This window comes from Platalea leucorodia, assembly GCF_965183815.1.
Source record: "Platalea leucorodia genome assembly, chromosome: 7".
NCBI lineage: Eukaryota > Metazoa > Chordata > Aves > Pelecaniformes > Threskiornithidae > Platalea > Platalea leucorodia.
The window spans coordinates 64,127,031-64,140,934 of record NC_138829.1 but is presented as its reverse complement, the minus strand read 5'-3'; the positions used below and the strand labels follow the sequence as shown (position 1 = coordinate 64,140,934).

Sequence of the window (13,904 nt, the reverse complement as noted above, 5' to 3'; positions counted from 1 at the left end):
CTTACTCATTAGGAGCAGCAAAGGAGCTAAATGATTTCTAGGAAAACATCTTTCGTGTATAATCCATTCATAATATGGTTACTTGTCATTTTTTCCTACGACACGCTGGCAGCAAGATCTTGAGCTTCTGTGGCAGAAAGGAAAAGCTGGGTTTGCCTGTTTAATGGTATAGCATATATAAAAAATATGAAATAGATGGGCTGTTTCCATCTGACTATTCTGGCTTTGAAGCAACCTGTGCATGAAACACCTTTTCTGTGGAGCCCTCCTTCTGGTAGAGACTTCAACTACTTCCAGAGGAACTTCCTTCACTTGACTGCCATGGCCCTACAAAGGGTCACCTGGTAGTTTCCAGGCACAGATATGAAGGGGAATAAGTACATTATTCCCTGGTAAAGAGATGGGGACTTTTTAGCTGTAGGCATATTTTTTAATATATGTTTAAGAGAGTTTCCTGACATAACCCTTTCGGAACAGCTTCTGAGAAGGAAGAGTGGCCATGGGAAATGAAATGGCCTCCCTCTTACCAGAATTATGGAGCTGGTCCCATATTTATTTTTATATGCATGTGCAGATGTGTTTATGACTTTTGAATTGTGTGATCCCAAATGCCTATTGAAGTTGAAATTTAAAAACAAATCAAGGCACCAGTTACTTTTCATCGTGGAGCTTACACTTTGTTCCCCAGTGCTATGATTACAAACGCTGCTGTCATCTCGGATATTTTGTTCTTTTTGCAGGGTTTTAGCTTTATCCAGCATGATTAGCATCAATAGAATGTGTTGGCTGTTTTTCCTTCCAGTTTAAGAAAGAAGCTGCTTTTCTCCGAGTTGTTTGTCTGAACCTGCTCCAGCTTTCTAGCCTGGTTGTAGGCTGACGCCTCTAATGCGCATGGCAGCAAAGCAGCAGCATATTTTCTTCTCTGAAAAGCAGCATCTTAAAACTGGAATGAATCCCTTGATGGTCACGTGTTTGATTTGGGGACTCCAAGTTAGAATGGCTCATTAGTTGCCATAGTTACAGACCAATTTTAGATTCTATTTCTTGCTGACATTTAGTTACACGGAAAAATGACAGCACTGGATGTTACCTCAGTATATAAACTCTATATGGCTTGTATCAAAATTGACTCCAAATGGAGTGTGTCAAGGCTGAGAGTGAACAATATGAAACCAGCACAGACTGACAGGCTTGGCTTAAGGACCTGATGTTTTGGAGGGTCAGGAGAACTCTTTATCTGACCCTGATTTCTACAGAAAGCATGAGTAAAATATCTATTTGTATTACACTAGTGGTAAATTTTGGTAAGATAATGGCATTTTTTTCCTTTTGTTTTTCTTGGAAAACTTTTATTAGTATTCTAATAGGCAGTTTCCTTTCTAAAAGTTGATGAGTTGGGCTTTCATTTATTTTGGGCACTTAAAAAAAAAAAAAAAAAAAAAAAGAATTAAAACCTTTTTTAAAAGTGCCCAATTGCATATGTTAGAGGACTGAGAGATGAATGAATCAGCCAACAGAGGTACTGGCAATTTCCGAGATAGGTTTGTAAGAGAGCGTGGAAGAGAACAACAGGATATTAGCACTTTCACCTATCACTTTATGAAGCCTAACATCATTCACGTGGAAGCAAATGGTGAACCACACGTACTTAAAGAACTGTAGTAGCCTACAATAAAAAGTTTTCTTTCACCAGCTCCTCACAAAATGAAGCCAGTGAAAGTTACATAGGTCGTTTTTCCAAACTCTGAGTGCTTGCTCTTGCAACCTTCCCGTTAGCATCTTTGTGAAGGCGTGATTGCTTTTTTGTGTTGAGAAAAATGAAACCTTTAGTTTGCTAGCAGTTCTTAATGAAGTATGTGACTCCATACTTTTTGGGCTGAGAACCCAGTTCTGTACTTGAACATCATCATCCGGAAAGGACACACATCACAGGTGAATATTTGCAGAGTCAAACTTGTATAAGAAATCTTCCTTTCCTCCTCCTAGTAATCCCAGCTGGAGTACCTATCTTCCAAGCATTTGGCATTGTCTTTGAAAATAGATGCAACTTTTCAGCAGCAGTTCAGTCAGGGGCCTCACTCCTTTTTTTTAAATATCAGTCTCTAAGGCTATAATTTTCTATCCAGGCAGAAGCTGTTATATAAATTTTTAATTCTTTTTTCCTTCTCTTCTTTGTAGGGATACCTGAAAATCAGGTGTCTGCAGGAACAAAGTACTGAGGAAGAAAACTTGGCTGTATTATTGGCTTAGCTAAAATCAAAGGGATTTTGGGGTGTAACTCAGCCAAGCTATGATACACTGCCTCCTTTACTGTATGGAAGTGTGGGCCACCAGTTTTCACACTGTCTGATGTGGCAGCTCAGCGTCAGAGCCAGCTTTTCTGAATTTCTTAGCGGTTGTCTGTAGTGACTCAAATGAAAATGAAATATGGCAACAGCAATTGAATCCAGTAGCAGTGATGTAGCAGTCTGCTTTGACACAGAAGTAGTTGGAGGATCTGGCATATCCTAGCAAACATCCAGCACCCTTCATCTGCCTTTTCTGTGCTGGGTGGGGTGAAATACAAGTTAGGGTGGAAAGGGCTTCATCTTGCCAAATTTTGGTCCTTTAAAGTTGGTTTCCTAATCTAACCTAACCAAGTAGGCTCTCAAGTGACTCCAGAGGGTCACAGCTAATTGGGACAGATCTCTGCTCTGGAGGCACTCGCCTTTCCCTTTCCAGTATGGAAGGAGTCCAGACAGCTCTATTGGAGCATATGCACAGATTTGAAGTGAGATGATTCCCTTTCATGATGCCCGTCTCTCTGAAAGGCTGAGAAATCAGAGTGCTAAGAAGAATTTATGGTGTAGAGAGAGGAGTCTATTCTTTTCATCATTCATTCCTTCATCCTGAAGCATTAGCTTCATTTGCCCCAGAAAGAGTGCTAGTGGGGATCTTCAACTCTTCACCCCCTCACAATAAACTCCTAGGCTTTTCTGGAGTAATTTCCTGATATTTAACCATAGCAGGGGGAAAAAAAACTTCTTTTTTTTTTTTTTTTTCCTCTCCATAGATTTCAGCTTGTGTGACATAGCCTAATATTTCCCCATACTGTTTCCACTTCTTCCACTGTCTTTTTTTTGTGTGTGTGTTTTAAATATAGAGAGCGCTGTGACCCTGCTAGCATCCTGCTGGTGACAGTGAACCCTTCATTTCTTCAGATGTGGCCAATACCATTTCCTGGTGCTTTCTCCACTTGGTTTTGGTTTGCAAGAGGCAGCCAAGTGTTATAACCTACTCTGCAAACTTCTGAGCCATGTTTCTGAGCCGCTCCACACTCCTACACAAGCAAAAAGTGCCATTGCTCCACCACCTCTTTCCCTGGAGAGAGAGTAGGAGAACAAACAGCACCTCTGAGTTGTCCATACTGCGTGACTGCGGCCACCCAGGTGCTGTATTCACAGGCATGGTAGAACATGCATAAATAAGTGGAAAATACCTTGTTTGACCTCTTTTTAGGTCAGCTTGTCTTTTTTCCTTTTTGAGCCAGTCTTTTTGATTGCTTTTCTCATGGCAAGAAAATACCTTAATCAAGTGCGAAGAGTGTGTAGATGTTCATGCCATCAGATCCAGTGGCAGTCTGGATGGTTGTGATCTTTCACTAATATGTCAGCATTGAAGACAAATGCACGGTTTTATTGTGCAAACAGAAACTATTTCTGCAAAGCTTTTTAAAACTCAGAGCACTACTTTCTTAAAGAAGTGGCTTCTGTTGTAGGTTCTCATGCCTTCCCTGTCTTCTTTATATAGTCATCATCCATGTCAGTTAAATAAATTTTTTTTAATTATTGAATATGCCTAGGATGGTATTATGGAAGTGGCAGCCAAGAACAGGGACTGATGGATTCTCTACAAATGTTATGAAATACACGGTCTCTTTTTGACACACACTGATATTTAAGTAGATGAGGCAGATGTGGTTGGAGGAGAAGACATAATCATAGAGAGAGATCCTTGCTTCTGCTTATAAGGACAAGAAACCTTCATAGAAAGTGAAAAAAGCAAGCAGCTAATAGAAGAGTAGACACCCCATGTATACAGTTTCATAAAAAACTGCAAATGTCAGTTTAGCAATCTCAAATGACCTGTTCAGGTAACTCCTATTTCAGAATCCCAGGCAAACCCAGGACTGCAACACCTCAGACACGTGGCCTGGCATTTAGCAGACTTTGCATATGAGAAAATAATATCCAGGAGGAATCATGAGCTGCTTCCATTAGTCTGTAAGCAGTCTGCTTTTCTGAAAATATAATATTTGTGCTGTTCTTGAAAGGCTTAGAATCGCACTGTCTGACAGTTGGGGGTATTGTGGAAAGGGTGTGTGTGCATGTGCACACAAGTATGTTTTCTGTTACACTGCAGCATCTTATAGAGAGGTGTCAGTCCTGAATAGGTTCAGATACTGATGTTACAATAGTTGTATTTTACTTATAGGCTTATGAACTCCTTCAGATGTATATGTTTCTTTATTGCTAAGAGCTCTTGTTCATACCTTTCTGGAGATAGTCAGCTGACGAACTGAATGATTTAGATGATGTAGAAAATTTCCAATTTTTTTCTATATAGAGAGATTTTCTCCAAAATGAAAATTATTTCCCCATTATTAATTTACATTCAGGAGTCAGGATTTCTGTTTGAAATACTTATAGACAGGCTCTTTCCTAAGGAGGTAGTCTTTTAGATCTGTGGCATAGTTTACTCCTTGTCAAACTTATGATTTTCATTTAATATAAACTATTTGCTTTCCTATTATTTTAAGCCCTTCCATTACTCAGAGAATTCATTACACATGATAGGTATGGTTATAATGTTTGCATTCCCTTCATACAAAATAAATTTTTGAAAAATTTTAATGCTTCATAGAATGACCTAAGAAAAGGCAGAGCATGTCTACCTGCTTGCAAGTGTTTCCCATGTTTTGGCTTCACATGGTTTTTTGTCCATCTATGTCATTCTTTTTCTGAGGACTTCCAAAACAGGTCAAATGGTTGCTTCTGAGCACGACAGCACATATCTTTGTTTCAAGTCTTTTGCTGTAAGGTTACCTGATCTGCAGGTAGTTTAGATTTCCTTACTCTTTTTTTTTTTTTTTTTTTTTTTTTTTTTACAGGTAAGTATTTCAGTCCTTTTCTTCCTTCCAACATATTTTGATTTGGGAGAGGAGAGGAAAGACAAGGTGGAGGGAAAGAGAGAGGAGAAAAAAATCTTGTGTGGCCTTCATATTGAAATCTTAGGCTGATAGAAGTATAACTTTTTTAAAAAATATAAATTAATAACTAGATAAAAATAGAATATTCCACCCGTCTAATTGTTTCTTAACCGCTCAGAGCTCCAGTTCCACAGCCCCTTTTCCACTGGCTGGAGGACCAGTGGCACGAGTGGGTAGCACCACCTGCTGGCATCGCCGGCTGGAAATAGTGCAGATCCGCACCCAAATTGGAGGCTAGCATCCCTGAAACAGCTTGAATCTAGCAAATCTTGTATACGAACAGCTGCAGTGATGTGGAGATAAAGCTTCAGCGATGGTCCTGCTCTTCAAAAACCTAGTGCCACGCTGATCTTCACTGCAATTGGCGCTCAACCTGAATAAATGATTGCTTTGGATATATCTTCATGTGCTTCAGTCACAGGAAGATTATGAGTAATTCAATCTCAATGGATCATGTGGCATAAGATAACTAGCACAAGATGTTTCAGAGATGAGAAATTACTGTTAAGTAGGTGATTAAGTCGGTTTTCTGCCCTTTTCGTCCACTGAACCTCTAAGTCTCGCTATGTGTCCACGCAGACAGTGCAAGTAAGAGTAAAAGAACAATGAATCCATAAAAACGTTGGGATGCATCTGTTTAAAAACAGAAATTAAGAGCATTGCTTTAAATCTGTGTTGCTAATTATAGTAAGCAAGTGTGGTTATTGTCAGTAACTATAAAGAACAATTGGGCAGTTTTCTGAAGTTTCCCGTGCCCATCGGTCGCTTGCCCAGCTGAGGCATTCAGATGGGTGGGCTGGCCCGGGGCAGGGGCACACAGCAGAAACAAACGCTCCAGGACTCCCACTTTTCTCTGAGCTCCCTTTGGTTTGTTTTTAAAGTTTAGAGGTTGCTGTGGTTCAATTGCATTGTAAATGCTTGCTGTAAATTCTCTCGGAAAGGGATGGATAGGAGCAAATATTAAAATTCTGACAATACTTGCTTACGGTTCACTGCCAATACAAACTATAGCAGCATGTCAGTAACTGCAGATCACAGACTCTCTTTATCACTCATCGGTGAAAAAAGGGCAATGGAAAAAACTACTTTTATATTATAAATGCCAATTAATGAACAAATGCTAAGCTAAAGTGCAATAGACTTCCAATTTCTAGTCCCATTTGGCTGTTATTTCCATGCCAATGGCACTGCAGTAGGTGCAGGAGATGTGCTCATGAATGAGAGGGCTGATATACTGAGGGTGCTCTTCAGTGTTAATGTACCACATCAGAAGTAGCTGTCGTCTGTGATTCCTGATTCTCTTTACCCTTAATTTTTCTTTTCTTTAATGAGTATTTGAACCAGAGGAATTCTGTTTAATTAAGCAAAACTCTTGGTTTCTGATCCTGAAATGAGGTCTGAGGAGACAACCCACACATCTGTAGCTAGTCATGCTCTCTGTGGGTGCCTAGAGATCACTGCTGAGGTCTCGGCAAGCGCAGTCCTTCTGAAACACTGGGGTAGAAACGCAGCTGCACTTCTTGGTGCTTTCTGCTTGAAGTAGGGTACACAGAGGATGTTTGGAAAGAATCATGCTTTGCAAGCTGATGCTTAGCCAGGGTTTTCAGGCATGCCTGGTTCAGGCAAATGCTGAGACAGGCAGCCAAGGGAAGTGATTCCACAACTTCTTGGTACTTGCACCACTGATGAGATACTATCCAGGCTCACCTGAGCTGTAATAATCATGAGAGACCATCTTTGTCAGTGAAAAATATAATTCATAAAAAAATTTTCTCTCTTGGAGATAGTCGTGTCACAACGGAGGTACCTTGTTAGGGCAGCATGGAAGTTTCAGTGGTGAATTAAAGATAACGCCCATCTTCCAGAACTGCATCTGGTGACTTACATGAGAATTGAACTGATTCAAAATGCCCTGAGGGAAGAACATCCATGCTTCGCTTTTATACTTATTGTAATGTAAATGCCTTCCTGTTCAAGTGTGGTCTGTGACAGGCAAATATCTCTTCGTTCATCTGATTTTGCTGGTGTGGTGTTCTGGCGGTGTGGTCGTCAGCAGGAGTCTGGCAGTTAATTTCAGTGAGCCAGGCTTGTGATCCGCTTGCTCCGGTGGGCATACAAATTCAGAGTGTTTGAACAACCCCAGGAGGGACGAGGGGATTTCAGACCCACTAAAGACTCCTCTATCATATTTGGACAGTTCTGTGGAGCCGGAGGGACAATATTTAATGACAGAATGATTTAACCCATCTATTTCTCAAAAGCTCAAGTAGTGTCAACTCCAGTCCACACTGAGTACAGACAGAAAGATAAGCTTACTCAGTGGGTTCATATTTTATGTTACCACTGTCAAATATTTTCTCACCAAAATCACTGGCTGTCTAAACTGCTGAGTTTATTCAAGTCCATTGTAATTTGTGCAGTGATTAAATATTAAAACAGAGTGTATTTTCAGAGGAAATAAATTTAGAGCAGACCACTTTGTTCTTTAGCAGAGGATCTCTGCTCCTGTCAGTTAGGAGATGGAGCAAACATTCTTCTCTCTAATAGCATAATTATTCAAAAATGTTTGCAAGAATCTCTTTGTAGAATTTGTGCTCATGCTTTAGAGTCATTCTTTTATTCCAAAATGAGGATAAAAGGTTTAAGATTCAACAGCTGACAAGGTGATGCAGGTTTACAAACAAAATTTGGAGGAGAGAGGGCCCAATTGTATGTGAGAGTTATCCATTTCTATATAAATCTAAAATTGAAGATGCTTTTTTTTTTTGAAGATTTTCAATTTTGAATTTTGAAGATTTTCAGAAGCCTTCTCCTGTCTCTTAAGAAATTTTAATGGTTTAACTTTACAGCCACCTGAGGTACTGCTTTCTAAAGCAAAAAAAATAACATAAACTTGGACACCATCAGTTTCTCAAGCATGTTTTAACACACAACAGTAATGCTTTCATTTTAACAGATGGCATTTTTAGCATTAATAACTTTTGCTAAAATCAGTAGGTTTATTTTTCAGATTTTGAGAATGCCCATGCTCTTGCAGTATAAGACACAAAAAAAGCTGCACTCTTGGGTTAGATCAGGTGTAACTACTGATGCCTTGGTATGTGGGGACTTGTGTGTATGTGTGCACATATAACGTCTTTTCCATGTGAAACCTAGGAAAAGATGTACTTTGACTTTCATTGTCATTTTCATACAATTTTCTGTGTCATTCTTTTTCTCCTTTTTTTCCATCCTGTTAGTGCAGATTGGAAATCAACCTTCTTTGGGGGAGTGCCAGATAATCGTTTGAATACATAATGTTATCTGTAATCCAATGGGATTTTTTTTCAGTGTAAATGTCTCCCAGGTCTGCTCCTTGAGTGTACTGAGCACATCATTAATCTAAAGCATGTGTTCGCTGAATTTCACCTTGAACATGTAGTAAAAATATCTGTTCTTTATGCTGAATAAGTTTGATGTGCTTTAGTGCCCATAAGTGATGAAGAGGAAGGAGGCATTCTCTTTGATAACATTGCCAAATCTGCCATTGACCCCTTCGACACCTCTTCTGGATCGGTACAGCTCATAGCTATCAAACCTGTGGCATTACCTGCTGTTCATGCTGCATCAGACAGGAGCCAGGAATCTGCCATCATCAATGGAGAGGTAAGGACTGTCTGATAATGTCTCCAGCTGTTTCCCTGGCTACATCCACAGGTGGAACAATCTTAAGCCCGTTAGAGTTGAGGACTGGAAGGAGCTTTTCACCCTGATGTTATATAAAGTCCCATTAGCACTGTGGGCTCGGAAGTCTGAGAATTTAAGATCTGCTCTTTCGTAATGCACCTGTAAATGCATGAGACCTTGGAAGAGGCAATTGTCTATATTCCTACCTTCTCAATATCCTTCTCTCCTGTCATATTAGTTTGAACAAGATGAGTAATGAAGGCAGAGAGCAGAATAAGATCTCTATCTACATGAATTCTCTGGCTGAACATGGAAATGTATGTAGATCATCTGGGTCCCAAGCTGATCTTTCTATACAGAGCAATACATCTCATTCAGAGCAAGAAGTGGTGGAACAGGACTGTGGCTTTGCTCAGCCTGCACTCCAGCCTGTGCACAGAGGAGGCAGTTGTTTCCTGGGAACAAAGTGGAATGGCACAAGTGTTTGATCCAGGTGCTAGCCAAAAACCATGCTTTGGCTCCAACACTTTTATGATTATTCATGTTTTTATGTAGATTTAATCAAGACTGGTCCATTTACAAAGGGCCGAGGCTTTTATACAGTTGTTAAACATGATGGGGACAAGCCAGAGAGGTGTCTTGTTTGCAAACTTTCACTGCAACAGTCATTTAAAGATCAGCCAGAATCTCCCTGATGCTGTTTAAAAGCAACAGGGAGGGCTGCTGCCAGAGACAGTAAAAGACAGTGTCATCAGGCTTCCCATGTGGGCCTGGATTAGAGCAGTCTGTCGTGCTCCATTTTGTACTTGTATTTTAAGCCCTGATGTGCCACATAGTTTCCAGACTCAGAGAAAGGCTTATTTAGATTTCAGCATCTATTTTCTGTAAGTCAACAGAATGGCACTCTTGGTGCTGTGTGCTCTCTTGTACGTACATTTCCTGAAATTTGTGAGAAGACTGTAGAATTTGACTCGGGGAGCACAAAGCCCAAGTGAATTGCTCATTTCCATGTAACTGACACCTTGAAGCAGAAGGGCAATTCTCTCAATACTTAGGAGCATCCATGGGACCTGACCTGTACCAGGTCAGACCAAACACCCATTTATTTAAGGATCCTGTCTCTAACAGGGGACCGTAACAGATTTGTAAGGATACATACAAATAACAGGAACGTATGATGATATTTCACCAGAATTCTTGCCCAGCCACCAGTGATGACTTACTTAAGGTTTTCTGTAGCAAGGGGCGATGTCTCTGTACTTACAGGACCCTAGAAGAGTTTTCATTGGTGAGTTCTGCCTGTGGTGCCCAAAAGCAAGCACGGTGTTGGGTCACGACAATTGGCTAACATCATCGGTGTTTTTCTTCAGTGGGTGTATCTGAGTCACTGTTGTGATGGTACGTAGTTTTTAGGCTAAAATTATTTAACCATCTGCCAAGCCATAAAAATGCAGCGACTCTGTTCACTTGCAGTTCCTCCCTGCTTACAGATGGCACGGTCTGGTACAAAAAGCACTCTGTAAAATGACACATGCAGCGCATCAAACACACTCCAACAATACTGTTTGGAAGTAGCCAGCCCAGCACCATCCTTTAAACGTCTTTTTGCCTTTTAGGTGAACAAGGCTTTGAAGCAGAAGTCCGATATAGAACATTACCGCAACAAGCTGCGCTTGAAAGCCAAGAGGAAGGGGTACTATGATTTCCCACAGGTTGATAATAACAAGGGGCTGACAGAGAGAAAAAGGATGTATGAAAAAAACCAGAAAGAACTTGACCACATTTTGGATCCGGATGCAGATGTCTCATCTCCGTTTGCTGAGCCTAAGAACAGGTGAGACTTTTTATACACAGTTCTTCATCTGGGAGGAAAGTTGATGTCCAGGGGTTGTAGGGAATCAAAGGGTCTGTTCTTAATGAGACAACTGTTTGCTGTATGGTCAGCTGGTCCCTCTGACTTTATGAAGAAAATTCATATAACCCATGATTATTTATGAAAGTGTTATCTGGTAAAACTGCAATGTGGTTAAAAAGAAAGAAATGGAAAGACAAAAAAATAAGGGAAGGGACTGTTGCAAGTTCTTGTGAGTCATTTTCTAAGTAAGGTAAATAGAAAAAGTGATAGCAATTTTTTTGGTAATACTGAGAGTGGACTTAAGCCAGGAAGTTAGCATCTGAATCCATTCTTTTCCAAAGTTCAGTGGTGGTGTTATTGTGTCATTATTTTTATCTGCATATAACTATTGCAGTAGGCATAAGATAACCGAGCCAGTACGTTGTCCATGTATTTCAGTAAATCCTGCAGGGACGGTATCTGTAAGGATGTGTGTGTACCTGTTATTGGTGCTCTCCCTGTGCCTTTAACAGAGAAAGTCATAATTTGCTCATCTGTGATGTGAAGCTGGCATATTGTATAACAGTACTAATGTTTGATTAACACTTCACTGTCTCTTGAAGGTGGCACACCAGTAGTATTCATCTCCCTATTTTAGAAACGAGGCGGGAGTGTACATACTGATTCTGCCTGAGCTTACTGTGGGTGGGTGGGTGGACCTGCTCCACTGCTGGTGCTCTCTGAAGCACAAGCTGACACATTGAAAAGAGGAGATCACAGCAGTCCTACCCCAGGAATGGCACAGTGTGCAGATTCCTCTTCCTTTGGGGTGGTGGAGGTGTGAAGGATTATAAGACAGTGTGTTTGCCATTGCACCTCACACCACGAGGGCTCTGGTTCTTACTGTAATCAGGGACCAGCAGCAGTTGAACCATGAGAGAAAAAGGGATACTGAAGTACAGTTCCTCTGGAAATGGTCTCATGCCTGGAGGTGCAGTCTTGCATCCCATCTCCTGGAAAGTTCAGAGCAGTTTTCCTATGAGCATAAATCATGACTGCAATCAAAGCATTGGTGGTGACACAGTCTTTGCACACAGTGCAACTTCAGCAGTTACCCTTGGGGCACAGAAATGAAAAAGACTGTAATGGGAATTATAAAAGCAGTGTTGGCTCAGAACCTGGGCAAAAACTGTGATCAGATGAACTTCTATAGGTCTAGAGTTAAATGACTGAGGGATACTGCCCTTGATGGGGCGTTTCCCAGGGTTGCACTGGTCAATGAAGAAAAGAGATGCTGACTTAACTGGATATTATGTCCTTGCTGGAGGGGCTGGGGCATCGTTTCCTTGTACAGTTTTCCAGTGAAGGAGGAAAAAATTGCTCCAAATGCACTGAAAAGGTAAGATGCTGAACCCTCAGTACACAGGAGTCCTGCTCTGTCTGCACAGTCTGTCCAGAGGACATAAATGAAACGGTAGAAACGTGGATATGACTGTGTGCTGTACATACAGTGAAGGACAGAGGCATTACTTTGGATATTTATTACGTGTCACATGCCACGTAGGAAATGTTTAAAACATTACACATGAAGCTTTAATGCTAACCATCTGCTTTTTGTTAAATATACTGATGTTTGTTTGTCCACGTGCCAATGTGCTGAAAGGTCCCAGAATACATTTATTTTTTTCTGCTTGCTTTCTAATGTGTTGTGTAAACTTGTCGTAGTCTATCTGACATGGCGATCACTGGCATGATATAAACTGCTTGAAGGTAGGTATACTGCTGTAGAGGGATGATTTCATTGTGTAGCTGAACCATAAAAGGCTGTGACTGCTGGATTTACTTGTTAAATATATAGTCTGAATCCCTACATAGGAAGAGAGAAGAACCATTTCTGGTGCACTTTCTGTAAAGACACAAAGCATTTAGAGAACTTCACACATGTTGCAGATGTTTGCAAACAAACCAATGCCAAAGTCTGTACTAAAATTTCCAAACTAAGACCGGGAATTGAACTTGATATGCTGCAGTACACATGACGGTATTATTGTCTTCATTTTTCTAACTAAAAATAAGATGGCTAAAATGGCATACTGCTGGAGCAAAACCTTGAATAATACTGCAAGGCAACTTGTGTTTTGGTTACTGATAAATGAATCAATACAATTGTATTTCTGTAATAAAATAAAATTGCTTTTAAAGCAATCTAGGTTAGCTTAAAATCAAAAAGATTTGATTTCTAACTTTTTCTGCTTTGTATCATTGTTTGTATCATTATATTTACAGCAATTAAAAACTGAAAAGTTGATTTTTTTTTTTTTTTTTTTTTTTTTTTTTTTAAATAATATCACTTAGAAGTAAGTCAAAGATTTCAAAGGTTCTGGGGAAAAGGTCTATTCCACTCTGTTCTGTTTTGTGTATATTCCGCTAACTTAAATCACATTATTATAGCATTTCCAAAATATATCAGAAAATAAAGATGCAGCTGATTACATTATTTAAGATCACCTTTACATTTTGGATTTGTTTTAAATCACTTTTAAATGCAATTTAAAAACATCGCCACTAAATAATTTGATATGTTCAAGAACAAACAGCTTTTACCATAAAATTCATGTGTTAAAATGTTCCAGTTGTGTTCCCAGAAGGCACTTGCTAACCCATTTGAATGCCAGTTGTTAGCGTTCATACCTCTTTTCTCATTAGTAAAACTTTCTTAAATGAGCTAATTGGCAATCTCAAGGCAATTTTAAGAGCCTACTGATGATATGCACTATTCTGGGTTTTTCTTTAATAGTTTGTAATCAGGTCAAGAATCTGCATGTATTAGAGAGCTGTATATTTGAATCCCTTAGAAAATATATCACAACTGCATCAGCTAAGTATTTATGGACCTATTGTGAAACATGTATGAAATTTTAGAGACCTTTAATGTAGGAATATAAAGATTGTCAGATCTGATTAGCCTTAGCATAACCTAGTTCCCCATGTTTTCTGGTAATACCGACATTATAGTCTTGGAAGAAACAAGATAAGGCACTTTAATTTATTCAGTATTATATTTATAGGGGAAATTTATTCCAAAACCTCTGCTTGTCTTTTGCTTTGGCAGTGCATTTGGGACTTTCAAACATGTGCATGGAGATTTGTGATTAA

General features: G+C 39.8%; 1 protein-coding gene across 1 annotated transcript in view; it reads left to right on the top strand.

Moving 5' to 3' along the window:
- KIAA1549L (KIAA1549 like) overlaps positions 1 to 13,904 on the top strand; it is a gene marked incomplete at both ends in the record, with an annotated part of 134,512 nt that overhangs the window by 95,542 nt on the left and 25,066 nt on the right. The window contains 2 exons of the mRNA XM_082317353.1: positions 8,715 to 8,893; positions 10,531 to 10,748. Of these exons, the coding sequence (XP_082173479.1) occupies positions 8,715 to 8,893; positions 10,531 to 10,748 (397 nt within the window). The remainder of the gene's footprint in view (positions 1 to 8,714; positions 8,894 to 10,530; positions 10,749 to 13,904) is intronic.